Source organism: Symphodus melops (assembly GCF_947650265.1).
Source record: "Symphodus melops genome assembly, chromosome: 21".
Lineage (NCBI taxonomy): Eukaryota > Metazoa > Chordata > Actinopteri > Labriformes > Labridae > Symphodus > Symphodus melops.
In genome coordinates, this window is record NC_136711.1 from 8,559,484 (window position 1) to 8,579,860 (window position 20,377).

Sequence of the window (20,377 nt, forward strand, 5' to 3'; positions counted from 1 at the left end):
GTGTTTGTATACTGTGGGATGTAAGCTAACATGTTCACACTGTTTAAGAAGACATTTTTATTCTCTTAATCAGAGATCATTTGCAGTTTTTGTCACATCCCCGGGTTAAGTGTCTGTTTATTTCTGTTTTCCTCATGTATCATGTCCTGTGCTTGTGTTTTACTTGTTACTTATCCTGTGTCTCGTTTCAAGTCTGTTGGCTGCATGCCCTTCCCCCAGTGTGTCCCAGCCCGCTGACTACCTGATGTGTCTCACCTGTGTCTTGTTAACTCCACCCCCTGTTCAGTATTTAATGTCTGTCTTCCCCTCACTCCGTGCCAGTTCGTCTTGTCTTTAATAGCAGCGATACCAGCACTTTTTGTAATTGACTTCTGATCCTGAACCAGCTTTGTTTTTGACCCTGATTCTGCCTGTCGTTTTTGTACTTCTGCCCGGAACTGATTGATCATTGTTTACCGAACCCTGCCTGCCGTTTTTGTACCTCTGCCTGGAACTGACTGATTACCCGTGTGCCGAACCTTGCCTGAATAAACGGATTGTTTTTGCCTTACCCTGAGTCGTGCGTTTGAGTCTCTGTTCTGGTCGTGATTGTACGAACTGGCCAGAAATGGACTCAGCCGACTCCGATCCCGTGCAGGGAACCATCCAAGCACAGGGAAAGAGGATTGCCCCTCAGGATCATCAAATCAACGTCCTTTGCTACCAGGTCAAGTAGTTGGCCGAACGGCAAGAGTTTGTGATGTCCGGTTGGAGCACTCAGATAAACTCTTTAATGCAGATGATGCCAGCTAGGTCGGTGCCTCCCGCTGATGGACAGTCAGTTCCGGAGTCACTCCCAGAAGCAGCCACAGAGAGTCCGCTGTCGGTGGTCGTGGCCGCGCCTCCTATTCAGCTTTCCCGCCAGGAGAGGTTCTCTGGAGACTCCGGTGACTGTAGAGCCTTCCTGACTCAGTGCAAGCTGCACTTCAAACTCCAAACTGCTTCTTTTCCCTCTGATCGTGCCAAAATCGCTTTTATTATTTCCCATTTAAAAGGGAGAGCGGAGGCGTGGGCCACAGCAGAATGGGGAAGGAAGTCACCAATCTGCATGACTCTGTCCGCCTTCACTAAGTCATTTAATCAGGTTTTTCAAAACACTACGCCTGGACGTGAAGCCTCCAGAGTTTTGGTGAGACTTCGGCAGGGTGCCAGGCGTGTATCTGACTACGCTATCAAGTTTTGCACGTTAGCAGTAGAAAGTGACTGGAACCCACCTGCTTTGTTTGACGCCTTTTAGAGGGGTTATCTGAAAAGATGAAGGATCAACTCGCTCCTTTAGACCTTCCTGAAGATCTGGATGGATTAATTGCTCTGGCCATCAAGATCGATAAGAGACTCAAGAAAAGGGGGCGGAAGATGGAGCGTCCCGCTTCTCACCAGAAGAGGGAGTTAACTTTCAACCAACCCTCACTTTGGCGTTTCTCTGCGGAATCCAGTTCCTCTGCGCCTCCGGAAGTTCCGGAGGAAACCATGCAATTGGGCAGAACCCACCTGACACAGGAGGAGAGACAACGCAGGATGAGAGACTGTCGTTGCCTTTACTGCGGACAGTTAGGTCATTTAATCGGTAAAGGAGCAGAATCATCCAGTTAAGGTGAGAGCCATGGTGAGTCACAAATTAACTATTTCGAACCCCGCCCGTCTTCAACCTAGAGTAATGGTGCGATCATACTCTGAGACGGTTGAAGCCTTTGTTTTTATTGACTCTGGATCAGACGCAAACCTTTTCCTGATTCTCAGTGAGAGGATTAGTTTCCACATGTTTGACACACCTCAACTTAGTTAGTTGTTACTTAGTTTTGGGCCATCCCTGCACTGAAAAAAGAAAATAGTTGGACCAACTTAATTAAAGTGTTTCAATTGGTAACACCTAAATGTGTAAGTTCTTTGAAATTAACTTTATAAGTTCAATCAACACAATTGAATAAGTTAAATGTACTTAATAATTCAATGGTTTTCAAATCAATATTTTTGCATTAATCCAACTTAAAATTGTCAGTTTTTCTAACACAATAATTTGCATAACCCAAAGTAAAATACTGCTCCTTTCCAACCTAATATTCATGGAAATGACTTTTTGTAGTAACCTTACAATGAAAGTTTAATATAACTTAAATTACAATTTTAAGTTGGCTGAAAATATGGGAAAAAAACTCAATGTTTTTTTTAATACTTTATTGTATAAATGTAAATAACCATGAACTTTATGGCCACCAACACAGCTTTTGGGCCTCACCTTACACATTTGTCCTTTTTAAAGCACATACGCAGAAGTAACTGTTAGTAGCACCACAAAGTTCTTTTGTCAGCAAAGTGCAAAATAGTGCAACAAAGCATTACACAAAAAATGTCTCACAAGCTCAACGCAGTGTTATCACTATGAAAAAATGCCAAGAGTGTACAGAATCCTTTTTAACCAGTTATAACAGTGTAACTGAGCAATGCACTTCTTTTAGGCTCTTAAATTCCACTTTCAGTCGCAACTGTTTGTTTTGTAACTGAACACACTTTGCAAACTTTCCCTACAAATAGAACGAAACATGCCTGAAGAAAAAAACTTCTGTCAAACCTGTTGAAAAAAATGTAAAAATGTAAAAGCACAAATATTTGAGAAAATGTCAATACACTAAATCTAGGATATGTTGTGTGTTCCTTTGACAAGGTTTGGTGACATGCAAATAACTGTTGAAACTTACAAGAGATTCCTTTATCAGGCCATCTGCATTTTCTCCCAGGAACATGATGAGGGCTTTAAACACACACGGCCTCAGAAAATTAATGTCCACAGTCTAGAACAACAAACATCGATTAATTTTATTTTTCTGAATCTCATAAGACAGACATCCTTTCTCTTATAATTTAACTGTTATACTATTCAAAAACAAAGCTATTTACAAGCCCAAATATGCATTATAGAAAGAAAAAGGGATGAGCTCAGTGGTGTAGTTTCTGAGTTGCTAAAAACATTCATTCATATGAAAGTCATGATCAGCATTGGCCTGTCCATATTAATGTTCATGAAGGATACATATATACAGTGACAGCCCTCTTAGCTATAAAGGGTCTGGTTTGATGGTACAGATTTACCTGGTACAAAGTGTCCATGATGTCCAGTCTTTTGCCGTGTTGCTCCTCCTTCAGCACAAATGATTTTTAACCGCTGACTTGAGTGCATGTCAAACTGGGCCATGAACTTCTCAAGAGGAACAGCCATGAGCCTCTGGAACTCAACGCATTAATCTAAAAACAAAACACAAAGAAACAAGCAGTTATTAAGGATCTACATGCAAAGCAAATACCCTCTTATGTTACCACTGTCTTATTTCTGATTAGGACAAAATATACTGTAAAACTATTGTATCAGACCATTGTAACTTTAACTCGGTAGACTTAATAAAGTGGCAACTGAGTTTAAATGTATTATAAACATGGGTTAAGATAATGTAGAAAAGGAGGAGGCAAGAAGAAGAAGAGGGGAGACAAGGAGAAGAAAAGAGAGAAGGCAAAGAGAGGAAGACTCAATTCTAAAAAGACTGAATTGTGCTGACTGTGTGTGTATGATGAATCAATTTGTTTCTGCATATTTTTAATTGTGTTAAATTTTCAGATTTAACACACCACCCTGTAAGTTACATACAGCCACATTTCAGCCTGGTCTGTAGCACTCTATTCTAGCAGTGCAACTTACCTTATGTATCCCAAACGAGTTGACGCCAGTCGTGAAAAAAAAAGAAACACAAACAATAAAAGAAATCAATTAATATTAAGGCAAATTACTTCTAGTCTTAAGTTTGATTTGTGTATTTTTAGGAGTAAAAATATATAACTGTCACAGCTCATTACCCCAGCTGGTAACTGATTTAGGACAAGGACGACAGGAGTCTGCAGCAGCAGACAAACTAACACAGGTGCTTATTAACACACTGGCACAATAATATTGAGCTGGAAAACTCTTCACACTGCAAACATATCACCACAGCCTCAATAATATCCAGCGTACCGTAAGCCACCGTACACCATCTACTCCCTCAACCACAGCCGATCCAACCTCTCTCAGGTTCCGGACTGTTACCATGACCTGAAGGAGGTTTTTAGTAAATCCCGGGCTAAATCTTTGCCCCCAGACAGAGACTACGACTGTGGGATTGATCTGTTTCCTGGCTCTACTCCACCTAGAGGGCGACTCTACTCCTTATCGGGTCCGGAGACCAGGGCCATGAAGAAGTACGTGGAGGAATCATTAGCTGCTGGAATTATCCGACCTTCTTCATCTCCTGCTGGAGCGGGATTTTTCTTTGTGGAGAAGAAGGACAAGTCGTTGAGGCCATGTATTGACTACAGTTAAATGACATCACTGTTCGTGACAGGTACCCTCTTCCTCTCGTCTCTTCAGCGTTTGAACAGCTTAATGGAGCCAAGGTCTTCTCTAAGCTTGACTTAAGGAACGCCTATCACCTGGTTTGGATGAGAGAGGGGGACGAGTGGAAAACTGCCTTCAATACACCCTCTGGACATTGAGTATTTAGTTATGCCTTTCGGACTCACTAACGCTCCTGCTGTTTTTCAGTCTTTTGTTAATGACATTCTTAGAGAGTTGCTTGACAAGTTTGTTTTTATATATTTTGATCTTTTCTCCGGATGAGGAGACCCACGTGCAGCAGGTCGGATGGTCTTACAACGCCTACTCCAACACCAGCTTTTCGTCAAAGCAGAGAAGTGCGAGTTCCACCAGAATTCTGTTTCTTTTCTGGGGTTTGTGCTGGCGGAGGGAGAGGTTAAAATGGACCCCAACAAGGTAGGTGCGGTAAAGGAATGGCCCACTCCCACCAACCGTAAAGAACTACAACGGTTCCTGGGCTTTGCTCATTTCTATAGACGTTTTATTCGGAATTTTAGCTGCGTGGCATCCCGTCTCCATGCACTAACCTCTCCTCGAGTTCCGTTTGAATGGATTTTTTTTTTGGAGAGCGGCAGCTGATGGCAAGCTCCACGCCTGCTCCTTTCTCTCATGTAAGCTCTCGCCGGCAGAGAGGAATTATGACGTTGGGAATCGTGAGCTGCTAGCTGTTAAAATAGCATTAGATGAATGGAGGCATTGGTTAGAGGGGGCTGAGCAGCCTTTCCTGGTCTGAACCGATCATAAGAATCTCGAGTACCTGAAGTCTGCCAGACGACTCAATTCCAGACAGGCTAGGGGCTTTTCATTTCACTCTGTCCTATCGTCCTGGCTCCAAGAATGTTAAGCCTGATGCCCTGTCTAGGATCTTTACTAAAGAGAGTTATTGATGAGCCTGCCACCATTTTACCTAGCTCATGTTTAGTGGGTTCTTTCAGTTGGGACATTGAAAGTAAAGTTATGGAGGCTCTCAAGAACATTGACATTCCCTCGGAGTGTCCTCCCAATCGTTTGTTTGTTGTTCCTAAAGTCCGTTCACAGGTGATTCACTGGGGTCATGCATCGCAGATCTCGTGTCATCCGGGAATCACCAGAACCATGTTCGTCATTAGACAACGGTTTTGGTGGCCAGACATGAGAAGGGAGGTAAGCGAGTATATTGCCGCATGTCCTATCTGTGCCGCTAACAAAGCCTCTCATCAACCAGTTTCCGGACAACTTCACCCTCTACCCGTTCCCCATCGGCCCTGGTCTGACATCTCAGTGGACTTTGTGACTGGTCTCCCCTCTAGTGAAGGTAACACCACCGTTCTTACGGTGGTGGATAGTGTCTCTAAGATGGTTCATTTTATTGCTCTTCCCAAGCTTCCCTCGGCCAAGGAGACGGCCATGGTCATGTTACATCACACTTTTCGTATTCATGGTTTTCCCAGGGATGTGGTGTCAGACCGGGCCCGCTGTTTGTTGCTCAGTTTTGGAGGGAATTCTGTTCCTTTATTGGAGCAACCGTTAGTTGTCAACTAGACATCACCCCCAAAGCAACGGACAATCTGAAAGACTCAATCAGGAGCTGGAGACAGGGTTGCGTTGTATGGCCTCTCAGAATAAGGGCTCCTGGACAAGACATCTTACCTGGATGGAGTATGCACATAATTCGTTGCCCCATCTGATCTCTCGCCTTTTCAGTGCGTGTTTGGTTCAGCCACCTCTCTTCCCGGTAGTTGAAGGGGAGGTTAAGGTTCCTTCTGCGCATTCAATGGTGGCTCGGTGCAGGTGCATGTGGGAGACGGCGAGGAAGAATCTATTAAAGAACTCTGACCGATACAAGAAGGCAGCTGACCGACGCAGAACCAAGGCACCCAGTCTGCGGTACGGCCAGAAAGTCTGGCTGTCAACCAAGAACCTACCTCTCCACCGTTTGTGGGACCTTTCCCTATCTCTAAAATCATTAATCCTGTCACTGTCCGTTTCCACTTACCCAGGACCATGAGAGTTCACCCGGCATTTCATGTCAGCCAACTCAAACCTGCCAAGGAAAGTCTGTTAGGCCCTCCGTCCAAGCCCCCTCCACCCCTCCGGGTCATTGACGGGGGGCCTGTCTACACTGTACACAAACTTCTGGCGGTACGAGATAAAAAGATCTCTTGACATTTAACAGAAATGGGTAATTTCAAAGCTTTTTACTTCATAAAAATGTACTTTTTAAAAACACTTCATTGTCAGGCCAGTGAAGATAGACATACTGTATATTGTCACCTAACATGGACCCTACCTGCAGGAAGGGACAGGGCCGTCTTTTTTCAAACTTCTCATCTGCACTGCTGACCTCAGAGTCAGCCTCCAGTTGGACACTTTTAATGGAAATTGTTAATCATCTTACTGAGCACTGGTCACTTTAATGATAATCACCCTAATTATGTCTGGTGTCACCCTACTGTATTGTTATGCTCCACCTGTAATGGTTGACATGATCAGGTCAAGTTTCACTCTTTTGTCTTTGACACAATCCTAATCCTACTCCTGGTTTCACCTTATTGTTTTGGATACTTAATGCTAATCACTGCTCCTTTATCTTGCAGAGCACTTTAATGACTCAACCTGCACCTTAATCTGCATCCCTAACTGTCTGCATTGACTGTTTAATGTCTGTTCTCACACGTCTGGCACTACCTCAAACACCACCATACATGCACAAACAACACTAACTTCTAGAAGGTCAGCACTTTCTTTCTAAGGCTCTTAACTGTTTACAGGTCTCTTTTCATCAGCACATATGTTTTCTCTCCTCACAGGTTATGTACATTTATGCTATATAAGCATAATTCTAATGTTAATGTTAACTGCACAGGTTTTATTCTGTAATTATGTCTTTACTCTTTAGTCACATAGGAGGTCTTCTAAATCTTGTTTGGAGATTATTGTATACAGAGGGGAGGGGGACAGCGGGTGTGTATTCAGATCGAGGCGCTGCTGATGAGAGCTTGTGAGCCTGTCATCCAGACCCACTGCCACGAGGTGGATCTGATGGAGTGTTTGGTTCAGAACAAACATCAGAAGGAGATGAACGAGAACTGTGCGGTGGGAGTGACACACTTCCAGCTGATCCAGATCATGGATTTCCATTTCTCCTACAAGTTTTTCACTCACAATGTCTTGTGTCCTGCTTGTCTTGTATACTGCTACTGGATGCCTTGAATTTCTACGGGATCAATAAAGTATCTATCTATCTATCTATCTATTGGGAGAGATGGTTGGGACAACATGCACAGTGCAGTGTGAAAAGTCTGCATGTATACAGTATTACAGTATATGACAAGAGCTCTATCAACTGGCACGAATGGCACCTGAATGATAACTTTTCTGTTGGAGAGGTCAACTTTCTCAACTAGAATTTCCAAGCTGGTTTCATAAGTGGAGCTTGGACTGCTTACTGTGTTGCAGTTTATATTTTGATTTCAATTTGGTGTATCTTTAGCAGGTTGGGGACAAATCATTGAGTTCCTTTTGCAAGATATCTATAGAGAAAATATTTTTTTTCAAAATGACCTCCCAATTCTGTTTATCCAAAGGTTAAAAATTCATCCTCATAAACAATCAGTTTACATTTGGAAGGATGATTAAATACCTTATTGAGAATTGCAAAGCTTGGTCATGTATTTGAAGTTCAGAAAGTCAATGACCCAATGTCTTCCTATTTAAAGTTTATGTCGGAAGTCATTGAAAGGGCTGAAGGCTATATGGATCTCACTCTTTTAATCTGCAGAGGGGTCTCGACAGAATATCAAATCACGAGTCCATGTCTTGTTTTGGTACAATGTGTTGAACCTTGTTAGTCTCTGTGTTAGCAGGTGCATTAAATTATACAAAACAGCAAAAACAAGGAACATTTACAACCAGTCATGAGAGAGACAAATGTTATATCACTATACCACACAACACAATACAACACACAAAGGCAACAGAACTGTGATCAGCACTTCACCATATGCAACCAATTCATTACTTTACTTGTTGTAATAGCTTTACTATTTTTTATGTTATTACAATGAAATTATGCTGACCACTGAGTGACTAAAAATCAAGTCATCTATAACAATCTGTTATTAGTGGACAGATATCCTTTAATAAGAGGCATGTTGTACTGCACCAGTATCAGTCATATCATACGGGGCAAAAGGCCTCATGGGAACAACTATCAGTTCTTGTAAAAAAAAAAAAAAAAAGAGAGAGAGAAAAAAATAAAAAGCATTGGCTATGTATTTTCTTAGTGTTCATCTTTATATATATATATATATATATATATATATATATATATATATATATATATATATATATATATATATATATATATATATATATATATCGGTGTTCATCTTAACATTACAAGAGCATGAGGTAACAGGGATACATTATTTCCATTTATTAAGAGAAATGGTGGAAAACAAATCATAACTTAAAGACAGACATGGAGTTGCTTTGGTTAGAGTTTCATTAACGAGAACTGCCAGTTGCACTTGGATCCTTTGTTATTTAATCCTTGTGAGAAAAACATGTCAGTCAACTATATCTTTGCCATTCATCTTTTATGACCTTAATAGTTGTGTATAAAAACTGTACCTTGTCAAAATGCCATGGTTTTATTTTGGGTCACATGTCTCAATACTGTAAGGGCCAGTTTGTGTGAAGTATCCAGAGAACACACACTTGTCACAACACGTGCAAGCTAAAAATAACTTTTTTATTGTTTCAATTTAATTTAAACAAAAAGGGCTAAACAAAAGCTTACTTTTTCAAATTCCAAATATAAAAATTAAAAAAACGCGCGCGCGCACACACACACACACACACACACACACACACACACACACACACACTTGGGTTTAACTTACTGTCTGTTGCACCACTCTTCTATATTCATCACATAGACCTCTGTGATCCTCAGTGCATGATACAACCAGTGTCAGCTGACCAACAAACTTTAATGCTATAGTCACTTTTTGCCCTAGGCTTCACTGTCCTCCAGTGGATTAAGGAGGTAATACAAGTAGCTCATGAGATATTTTAAACACACAAATAGTATGTTCTAAATATAGTCTACTATATTTTATTTGATCTAGTTTATGTATTTACTTATTTTACATGACAGGCTATGACAACATATAGCGTAGCCTAAACAATACCCCTTAAAAGAAACAGATGTTTTTCGAAGGTGCTGTTCGTGCAGTCGCCCTGACCCGGGACCAGCTGCTCTGACAGCCAAAATGTTTCCCCTGCGGTTAATTCCGCGTTCCCCACCGACCAAACCCCTCCCCGCCTCGACGGACTGCTGCCAGAATCCCTTAGCATCCTCCGCGGACTGCCTTTGTAGATGTTTAAAGGGTTTGTAAGAGGGGCACAATGGGAGAAAAGACAGAGCAAAAGAAGTTTTCTGAAGTTGTTAATCAAATATTTCAAGAGGCGCCGGCTGCAAGGAATGGTCTCGTTGATAATTACAGCAACCTCCTTAAAGTGGCGGATTACTGCGAGAACAATTATCTTCAGGTAAGTCATATTTGAAAACAATGTATATACTTTTTTCAAAAACAATTCCTTTAACTTTGATATATTTTGAGGGAATTTATTTGACCACGTTTGGGACATACCAAGTACATCATGACTAATTAAGTCTACTATAAAGGAATGCAAAAGGAACTTAATAAGAATATAATATAGTTACGTGTTTTGTTTCCAGTAGGCCTTCTTAGATGCCTATTACATTTCATACAGATAAATTGCAATGACTAAGCCTATGCTCCTGTGACACTTTTTAGACTACTCAAAAAATGTGACAAATACTCAGGTTAAAAATGTACATCTTACACCTTTTTAATGTGACGTTTACAATTGTTACTCTGCAACATTAGCCTTTTAATGGGCCTACTAACAGCCTATATTATTATTGTATATTGTTCAAATATGGTAAGTATTTTGATAAAGTAGGCCATAATCCTTTGTTTCTTTGGAAATGTGATTTATTTATGTAATAGCCTGTTATAGCTTTGAATGGGTCAAGTAATAAGTTGTACTGTTTGTTTGGTGCTGTTATTACTTTTTATAACCAACATTGGAATTGTTTTTATCTCATTAAATTTTAAAATCTAATTTAATACTGTTTTTAAAAAAACCTGTAGGCAGATGATCCCACCAAGGCTATGGAAGAGGCCAAGGCATTAGCCGCCCAGTCTCTGGCCAGTGTGACATATCAAATCAACAGTCTGGCCTGCACCTTGCTGAAGCTGCTGGACTCTCAGGCCATGCAGATCAAAGACATGGAGTCCTCTGTTAACATGCTGTCACTGGTGAGTAGAACAGTTCACCTGAATTACAGCTGACATCTGTAAGAGATGTGACCTCTGTTTAGCTGTCATTTCTGTAGGCAATAGGCTAAACATTGTGTTTCTGGTAGTACATAAAAAAAAGATAATTTAAAATCCTCAACATCTGTGTTGACATTAAAACACACTATTTTCATTTTAAACATGTTTTGTACATCTTACATTTTTTCTATTGCATCTGTGAACTCCATGTGTTTTTGCAAAAACCATGTGACCTATAGATTTAAATTTAAAATATCAAGATGATTGCTGTTGTGTTTTTCTGAGTACAATCGTGGATCTACGTTTGGTTGCAAAGAATCGTTCAAGTCGCTGTGTTCATTATTTCTCCTGCAGGTCATTGCTGTGCCTCAACCTGTACTCTGTTTGGTTTCTATGCTCTTTTTGCTTTGTTGTTGCCACATCTTTGAGAGATATTCTAAAATGGAAACAATTGAAAATGGATTTCTTCTGTATCGTAGAGAAAGGCTGTTTACATTGTTCTCTGCTCCAGGCTGCAGCGATCCACTTTGAGAAGGTTGCCAGAAGAGAGATCGGTACTTTCACTTCTCCCAAAACCAATAGTCGTTCCAAGCTTTTGACCCCACCAACCTCAGGCAAGGAGCCAATGAAAAGCTACGCAAGAGCGCCTATTTCATACTCCATCTTGGACTCCATTGGACACAGTTTTATGGTAAACTGGACTTAATTTAAGACAGAATACACATAGCTGTCAATAAATAAAAGAGCCACAGAAAATGTGTACTCTTAGTGAAGTAGTGTGGAATTAAGAGTGACATCCATCGTTACTTACTGCCTAATAAAAATGTTTTGTTTTTTAACCTTTATCTATTTCTATCCACAGTTCACTGAGCAGACGCCCAGAAAGAGAGCAGACACCACAGAGAGCATACAAAGCACATCCAACTTTTCTGTGTATGTGGACAAACTCCAGCTTTACTCTTATTTTATGATAATAAAAATAAAAAGAAGCAAGATCTTAGCTCCAATGTGCAAATCTCCTGATGGGGAAGGTCTTGCTGCCCAGCCTTTACCTGCAAATCAATAACAAAGTAAATTCAGAATAATATATTGTTTATGTCAAATATTTCTAAAAAATGAGCGCTAGTCAAGACCACAACGCTTTTGTTCAATTTCGCAACAGTCTCAAAAGCAGTCCTGAACAACAAACATGTTTTAGTCTCACAGCGAGCCCTCTGTGAGTTCTTATTTTTTAAAGTTGTCTCATTCCAAGATCTTTTATAGAAAAAAAAAATGAGACTACACATCAAATTTGTCTCAGTATGATAAGAAAAACGCGGAGTTATGCCTAATATCACCATTCTCTCTAATAAGACTCAGAGCAGTTTATTCATGGGATGGTCAAGATAATTTTTGCAATTGATAATTTACATATAGTCTGTGAAACACAAAGAACTAAACGTAAATTTAACACACAATTGAAATCATTCATAAAACATTCCCACAGAGCGAAGGCTTTCATTCATTTAAACCATGTAAATTAAAAATGCAAACTCTGCTAATCCAGTGCACAATAAAGCAGCAAATAACTACTTGGCATGGTAATATCTAACTTGAAACTGGGTTTTAGAATACTCGGATCAGTCTTGCGTTTAGCGTGAACCCATTTCCTATTGGTTAACATAGAGAAGGCAAGGTTTGTGACTTACTGCAGCTAGGTGCTGTAGGGGTGGGGACATATTTGACTCTGATAAGTCCTGAACACCTGCAGCTGGATGATTAACAAACTGGTTAAAATGTGCTTTTCTTTTGTTGTTCTTCCAGATCCAGTTTAGGCATCGCTGTGCCTCCACCATCAGTCCCCACCTTGCAAACCGTCTCCAACCCCACCAACGACAGCCTGCCTCCCCCACCCCCTCCTTCCAACTTGGACCCCAATATGCCTTCTCCCACTTCACTACCACCACCACCACCTCCCCCTTCCTCCATGGGCACTGGCCTTCCCGCTCTGACCTCAATGACTTCACCCACGTGCCTACCCCCACCCCCTCCACCTCCACCTCCACAGCCAAACTCTCCCTCAAATGGCATGTACCCACCACCACCACCACCACCACCACCACCTCCAGCTGTATCAGGGGGTGCTGCTCTACCTCCCCCTGCTCCACCACCTCCTTCTGTAGCAGGAGCTGGTCCTCCCCCTCCTCCTCCACCACCACCACCCCCTCAAATGGGCAACTCTGGTTTTGTACCACCTGCCCCCCCACTTCCTCCATTTTAGTTTACTTTGACAGAGGATGATATTCCTTTCCTCTAGATTTTTTTTTTGTATAAAGTGCAGTTAATGTTGTGTTCGTTATGTGTAGACACATGCCGGGTTTAACCATTAGATGCATGCGTGAAACGTCATGTGATATATTTTCAGGGCTTTTGGGAGATCATTAAGCTTGAATAAAAGCTTGAAAAAGTGTGTAATGTTTTAACCTTGAACTGTTTCATCCATGTTGGACTGCACTATCTGAGCCTCAAGTGAGAGAAAATCCTTCATCTCAAAGAGAAACAATTTGGCACCAACGTGTTTCAACAAATCCTTGTCTGCATTCCTCAGACACAAGCTGACTCTTGTGCTTCCTTAGTATCACCCTTCTTATTATGTGTTTGTGTTTCATTACAATGTTTCTTAATAAGCTATTGGCTCTTTTTTCAGGACTGTAAGTCAGTCTGCCAGTGTCAGTGGGGATAACATATTTACATTACCTCTGTGAGTTCTGCTCCTTTAAACAGTGCAGAGGCTATAACCTGCATTTCATGGCTTGTACTTAAAGGTAAGCGTTATTTCAGCATTAAAAGAATCTATCAAAATGTATCTTATTTGCTGGTTTATATTTGAACGTTCATTTAGGCCTGTCGCTAATCTAACAACTGTTGATTCTGTTTATTCAAAAATAGCTTGCCTTTACTTACCCACCATTTTCACTTTAATGGATCTGAATTTAAGTTTCAAATTTGTTTAATATCAACGGTTACTTAAAGCTATAACAAAGTCGAGATCTTGTGCATACAAAATCTGACCTGTGATGTGACTTTGGTTGTGAAGATTACATTCATTTAGTATTTCAACCTCAGAGACAGTCCCTTTAATGGGTGTGATATAAGCGCTTAAGAGGTTATGAGCTACCTTTGTACTTCCCGTGTAAAACTGTATTGCCATACTAAACATAAAATAGCAAACAGTGAAATCAAATCACAATCTTAACGTTGAAGATAAGGTACTGTAAGTCAAGTTTTTCATTTCCCCTAGGTCTTAAACCCGACAGAAGAAAAATTACCATGGACTATTATTTTTCTATGTTTGAGTAAGGGTGTAAGTATTGCATCATTTTTAATCACTGTATACCTCATTGTTATATGCTGATCTGTGCTTTAATTTCAGGACCCCCCTGCTGGTTTTTTGGTATAGCTTTATGGATTTTATGCTGCCATTTTGCAAACCAACAAAGAGAAGCAGAAGGCCCGCCCCTGAGGCCGACAATTTCTCCTTCTGTTTATGTCATTCCTTTTCATGAACAGCAGGGGGGACGAGGGAGTAATGGCCCAATATAAATCATATATTCAACCCCCTTACAGAGATATTCTGCTCAAGAAGCTTGACTCCACCTCCTCCATACTGAGTACAGCACTGTGTGACATTCATAAAACGATACTGTGTAAGTTAAGAGAATTAGATGTATACTTTTGTCTTCTCTAGTTTAACAGACCATCTTATCTGGACTCCCACCGCTTCATACACAGACCCTCCAGACTACTCACAGCAACCCTGAACCTCTTCCTCCTCCATTTTTGAACGACTTTTAGCCCGAGAACACTGAACTTTTTCCCAGTGAATATCTGAGGAATCCAAAACAGTGACTCATTTTTTTGACAGTTAAGACTTTGATGTTGAGAAATGATTTCCCACGCATCTTTTTAGAAAATAAATTTAAAATAAGATTTCTTCCAGTCTCATTTTTGCCACTGACCCCTGATGAACGACATGGTTCAAGGTTTTCCTACAGTACAATTGAGAAAAATGCATGCCATCATTAAATTGACACTAAAAAACAAGACTTGAGGCACACCTTTTCAGTCCTGTGTCTTTAAAAAAGACAGTAATGCTATAAAAGCTCTTCAAGTTGTGTTCCTCCCCAAGTGACACATTATCCTTTGATAGCAATCTATGGGCCAGGCCAGTTTCTGAAGAGTTTTGATTCTTAAACAAAGGTAAGAGCTAATCGCAGTGTACTATAATAATAAAACTAGTGATCTTCTTAATCGTTTGCATTTAAGGGTAAAGCACGTAAAAATTGTATGATCAAACGTTTTCTCATTGTTGTAAAGAGCGACAGATTTATAGGACGAAGGTCCACTGTCAGTTGTTAAACTTTGTGTAAAGTCAAACAGGCTGCTGTCAAACTTCTTAGCCGCTGACATGTAATTTAAACTTTGAATATGTATTAAGTGCATTATACTCAACTGTGTATTAAAAAAGAAACACAAGTACACTGGAAGTAATTTTAAAGTTCTTGTCTGCTACACTTAATGTACTGTATGTCCATTTTCTCCTCTCACAGTTATGTCAGCAGGTTGACATTTCCAGCCATGAGTGAGGTAGTCAATATCTTTGAGTATTTGTAAGTAGTCATGTAAACAAATTCTCCTTTGTAAAGATACATTTTTCAATAAAATAAATAATGGTTAAGTCTTAATTGATGGACATGTGCTTCTAGATTACCGGTGTTGGTGGTGTCCATAGCTGTGGTTCTTCTTTGTTTCTATCTGCATGCAAAAAAGAAAAGAGCAGCATATGACGTCACAATAGCAACAAGACAAGATGACAACACATCTTCAGTAGTGCATTCAGTATCTTTGTCTGATGATCATCCTGAAGAGGACAGACATTATGACAGATTTCCCCCTCCGTACAGCACCGTGGACCACCCTCCTCCATACTCACTGGTATGTATGCCCTAAAAACAGTCACTCACTACAAAAGACTGTGAAAATAGATCTACACAGACACATTTTAATCAATCAGAAATTGTAACAGAGCTTCTTTAAAAAATAAATTAGGGGGGTCATTTGGACAGTCACAAAAAATAGTCCTGGCAAAGCAATATTCAGGTTTAATGAGTGGATTATAGTCAAATCAATATTTGTATTCCGATTGAAAAAGTCTTACATTACAGACGAGCTGTTGGTGGAATCTCTTACATTTTGGTAGTTTAGTGACATTTACATTTTTTTTAGTTAAAGGAGAAGTTTTGTTACTCATGTCAGCATACTAAATATGAAACTAAAAACTGTGTCTGGAACCACAGGAAGTTGACAAAACTACCTCTGTCCACAGTACCTACATTGCCTTGTCAGACTGTTTTGAGTCTTTGTGCTGGGCTAAATGTTTGCTAGCAGGAGTTCACATACATTCACAACACAGCACAAATTGTATTGAGCATTTGTGTCAAAATAGCTACGTTATCTTTTGAAAGAGAATATTTTCTAGGTTTTTCGATTCTTCAAGCCAAAAGCGTGTATGTCTTTTGTTATAAGGTTTTGAAATTGTTTGGCAGTGTATAATGCTGTCAGGCTAATTTTATCTCAACTTCCTGCAGTTTGACCCCAAGCTAACAAGCATTTGGCCAGGAGGCCCACCTCCCGCCTACGAGATGTATCCGATAACGCTGCCTCTAGCACTTCATCACTGGGTACATCAACCTCCATCATGCCCCTCACCCAGCACCCACAACCATCCACACCCGGAGAGGCTGCACCAGGGACCTTTAGGCTCCACTTCATTTTAACTGCAGACTCGAATTGTTGTTTTTTCTGTATAAAAATATAGAATTATAATTTATTTAATATGTTGAAATTTTAACTTATGAAATAATTTCTATTAATATTAATAGCAGACAGTGAAGCAATACTCTCAACGTTTCAAATTTTAATACACTTTTTGTGAGCATCAAACTACAGTGTAGCTGTCCAACTTCATCTACACACCGGCTGAATCTTCAAAGCACCAGCTATTTCTGTGTTAGATTATATTCTCTTTATTACAATGCAGTACTTTCAATTTGATGGAAAATAGAGTAAATGTTAGAGAAGTAACCAGTTTTTTTTTGTTTGCTATTTCTGCAAAGAAACAGTGATGGAGTGTTTCCTTGGCTTTTAAACTAGTTAAGGCAAAAGTAAGTCTTAACTGGATATTTATATGATACATATTTTTCATAAAAATATCCAAAAATGACAACAAAAAAAACTTTTATCACTGGTCCAACCTGTATTAAAACAGAATATGCTTTCATTATACAATCAGTGCATACTGCAGGCTGCTACTTCTTTTTTAATTTATTGTTTTCCTTTGAGAGTTTAAATGTTCTCAGTGCTACAAACACAACTTCAAAAGAACCAAGTGGGCAGCCATACAACATTTTGATCCATTCAGTTGATCCCCTCAATGTCCAACTAACAACACCAGCAAAAGACATCAAATAATCAACATAAAAAAGGAACGAAAACAAATGTTAAACTTCAAGATGAATGCAAAACATTAGTTTTCCACTGCTGTCACTGTGATTCGTTTTCTTCTGAGTCATTCCGAAAGTGTGTGCGTACATGTATTGCATCATGTATGTGTTTCAGTTCAAAATTATCTATTGCTGTTCAGTATTGGAACAAGTGGAGACATACAAGATAAAGCACATACAATCATACTGTATGATTAAATGGTAAAATAGAGAATTTGATACAAATAGGACATTTGGTTTCGTTCTTTTAACCTACCACTCAAATGTAAACATTACACTACATAAAGTAGGAAAGGCTAAAAAGTTTAATATGCTTTAAAGACAACCTTCATAGAGCACTGTTACCAGCCAAATATATTCTTTTCTTCTCTACGTCTACTTTCACGTTATTAGAACTTACACACACTCACTCACGCTTTTGCACTAAACCTCAGAATGGATTCTGAATCCTTCTCAACACATATCTATAAAATAATTTAAAAATTAAATACAAGCTAAACAGAGGAACACTAAGTTTGTACAAAAAACGCTCTACATGAGGCTGGTCATTTGCACTGAATCATGACTCTCTGCCTTTCACTACAGACGTCCAGCGACATTAACTGCATGGAGAAAGCCCCTCTGGAGCTCCCAGTATTTAAGCGTCCACCTTAACTGTGACCCTTTTGTTGAATCTTAGAACACCCAGCTGACAGGCACCCACTGCTGATCCGTCAACAGTTTCTCCAGTGCTAACCGAAGACTTTTGAATGCTGCATCAAGGCCGTCATTTACGATGCAGAGGTCAAAGTAATGTCCATAAGCCCGCTTAATGCGCTCGCTCTCGTCCACTGTCCGCTTAAGTTCAGAGTCCTGTGGAGAGAGAAGAGCAGGATGTTGATACAATTAGTTGGCTTCGAAAGCAATGACAAGAAAATGACTTGGATGGAAGAACTGAGTCAACACTGATCTCAAATTAGTTTGCCTAATTTAAACAGAAGAAATGCAACTTTCTTGTTAGCATTCCTTTAAAATTAGTAATTTAAAACAGATTAGGTTAACAATAACTAACGCAAGGAGCTTGATTCAATAGAATGCTACAACGTTACATTTTTAAAATTATTTCATGAGCTCATTTCTGTCCTTACCACTGAGGGAAGGGGTCGTCTCTACATGTTGCAAAAAGTGTATGAGAAAATTGCCCTGCTTCTCACTTTACTTCACTTTTTTTCCAATACAGCATGATGTTAAATTAGACTGATTTAGAGTAAGGAGGGGATACAATTGGGGATTCTTTAGGGCATGGCTTTTTGTAATTGAGTGGATGCCACCAGGGAGACCGGGTTATAATGGTGGAGCAAAGAAGAACTGCTCAGTTAATCGCAGTCTCATTGTTAATGCTTAATTGAGTATTCACACAAAAACCCATGGCAAAGTGACTTCTTTGCAACACATTAAAACATGTAATAAAGCTATGTAGTCTTATCTAGCCTGTTCACATGTTATGCTTGGACATGCTTGGTAATGATGGCCACGATCACACTACTCTGATTCATCCACAAGAATTAGTGGTATGTAAATGTTGGGATTTAATTTGGATTCAGAAAAAACATGTTTCACAACAGGTCTTCTGTAAGACACAAACATGAGATAAATGTAGAAACAACGTGATAATAATTATTAATTATTGGTCAATGTTATTTTACACTGTCCAAAGCAGGGATTTCAAACAAGTAGCTCAGGAGCCACCATGTTTCAGTAGCTTGCCTACAGGTTGACCAACTGTGTTAAAAAAAAAAAAGAAGAAGAATCCAACGACAGTAAATGCACCTCTTCCCACTCTTCATCTATTTGGCCCATTAAAACACATGTAAAGTAGTAATGGATTTCTTGGACATTGATGTGAATTTTCAGTAGTTTACTACGTGGCAGAGTGAAAAGTGTAAAATATTCCCGTTTTCTACTTGAACCTTGATGTGAATTTTGAACGTGTATGTGTAGCTTAATTCAGCTAATGTGTGCTATGTTAATAAATGGTGTAGCTCTTGGCCACTTTCATTCATTCAAAGTATCTCTCAGATGAAAAAAGGTTGGCGACCCAAAGAAAAGAATATCAACTCTAATCAAAAACCTGGCAAATATAATTTCAAATGTTTCCAAATACCATTTGACTAAACTTGTAAACAAGCATAACTAAACCAGACTACCAGACTTTTGGCAGAAAACTGTGTGCTTAAGCCCAAACCTCTTTTTTCACAGTGAAAAGATTAAAAGCAAAACAGCTTTTTCATGCAACTCACCGTTAACTGTTTCGTGACTACTCCTGACTCAATGGCTGACCTATTCATAGCTTTGAGAACCTCAAAATCTGGAGCTTCAATGAACACAACATAGGGCAGGAACTCCGACGTCCTCAGGACTTTGAGAGCCTGCAGAGAAAAACACTTTGTGTTGAGACATTTTAACATCATAGCATCACTGAGCTGCAAGAAATGCTAATGTAGGAAACCAGCATATAATTATAACACTGAGAAAGTGATTAAAATGCAACTGCAGTATCTCCCTCTAAAAACTGAATCAAGCTAATGTGTGTAAATAAGATTAGCTGAGTGTTTCCAGCATGTAATGTAGATCATTAAGAGATCCTTTTTGATAAATATTGATGATGTGCTTTGCCTGGTAATACTTGAGCAGCATCTAGCTCTGCATAATTGGCTTGAAATTTGAATTCTTGAACTCCTGTAATTTAAATTGGAAAAGTTTACAAATTACAGATCCAAAGTTAGAAGGGAAAGGGGGCAAGATATGTAGCAGAGGGAAAATGAAAGAAGGTCTTTCATACACTATATGAGCTTCCTCTACCTGTGGGTTAACATCCAGGATGCAGATCTTTCCTGTTTCTATCACCTCGTGGATGGAGTTGATTTTAGTGCCGTACAGGTTACCATCATACTCCCCGTGCTCCAAGAAACGAGCATTTTTTATGTCGCACTCCATTTCGCTGCGGGTCATGAAGGAGTACATCTGGCCGTCCCGCTCATCCACCTTTGGTTTTCTGGAGGTGA

General features: G+C 39.8%; 2 protein-coding genes across 3 annotated transcripts in view; one reads left to right on the top strand and one right to left on the bottom strand.

Moving 5' to 3' along the window:
* Positions 1-9,679: 9,679 nt before the first annotated feature.
* Positions 9,680-17,808, top strand: abi3b (ABI family, member 3b). Its single transcript, XM_079333892.1, has 10 exons — positions 9,680-9,976; positions 10,606-10,773; positions 11,303-11,482; positions 11,654-11,724; positions 12,595-13,595; positions 14,072-14,477; positions 14,981-15,030; positions 15,381-15,440; positions 15,537-15,765; positions 16,419-17,808. The coding sequence occupies exons 1-5, from the start codon at positions 9,833-9,835 to the stop codon at positions 13,049-13,051; spliced, it is 1,020 nt and encodes a 339-aa protein (XP_079190018.1). The 5' UTR covers positions 9,680-9,832; the 3' UTR covers positions 13,052-13,595; positions 14,072-14,477; positions 14,981-15,030; positions 15,381-15,440; positions 15,537-15,765; positions 16,419-17,808.
* The window catches only part of mpp2b (MAGUK p55 scaffold protein 2b), a 46,939-nt gene continuing 43,733 nt past the window's right edge, over positions 17,172-20,377 (bottom strand). For both annotated transcript variants that reach the window (XM_079333880.1, XM_079333879.1), the window contains 3 exons: positions 20,175-20,377; positions 19,613-19,741; positions 17,172-18,185 (listed from right to left, as the gene is read on the bottom strand). In XM_079333880.1, the coding sequence (XP_079190006.1) occupies positions 18,009-18,185; positions 19,613-19,741; positions 20,175-20,377 (509 nt within the window). In that variant the 3' untranslated portion in view covers positions 17,172-18,008. The remainder of the gene's footprint in view (positions 18,186-19,612; positions 19,742-20,174) is intronic.

Coding starts and splice junctions, on each gene's coding strand:
- abi3b (XM_079333892.1), top strand. CDS start 9,833: ATGGGAGAAAAGACAGAGCAAAAGAAGTTTTCTGAAGTTGTTAATCAA. Junction 10,774..11,302: donor CTGTTAACATGCTGTCACTG/GTGAGTAGAACA, acceptor TCTCTGCTCCAG/GCTGCAGCGATCCACTTTGA. Junction 11,725..12,594: donor AGCACATCCAACTTTTCTGT/GTATGTGGACAA, acceptor TTGTTCTTCCAG/ATCCAGTTTAGGCATCGCTG.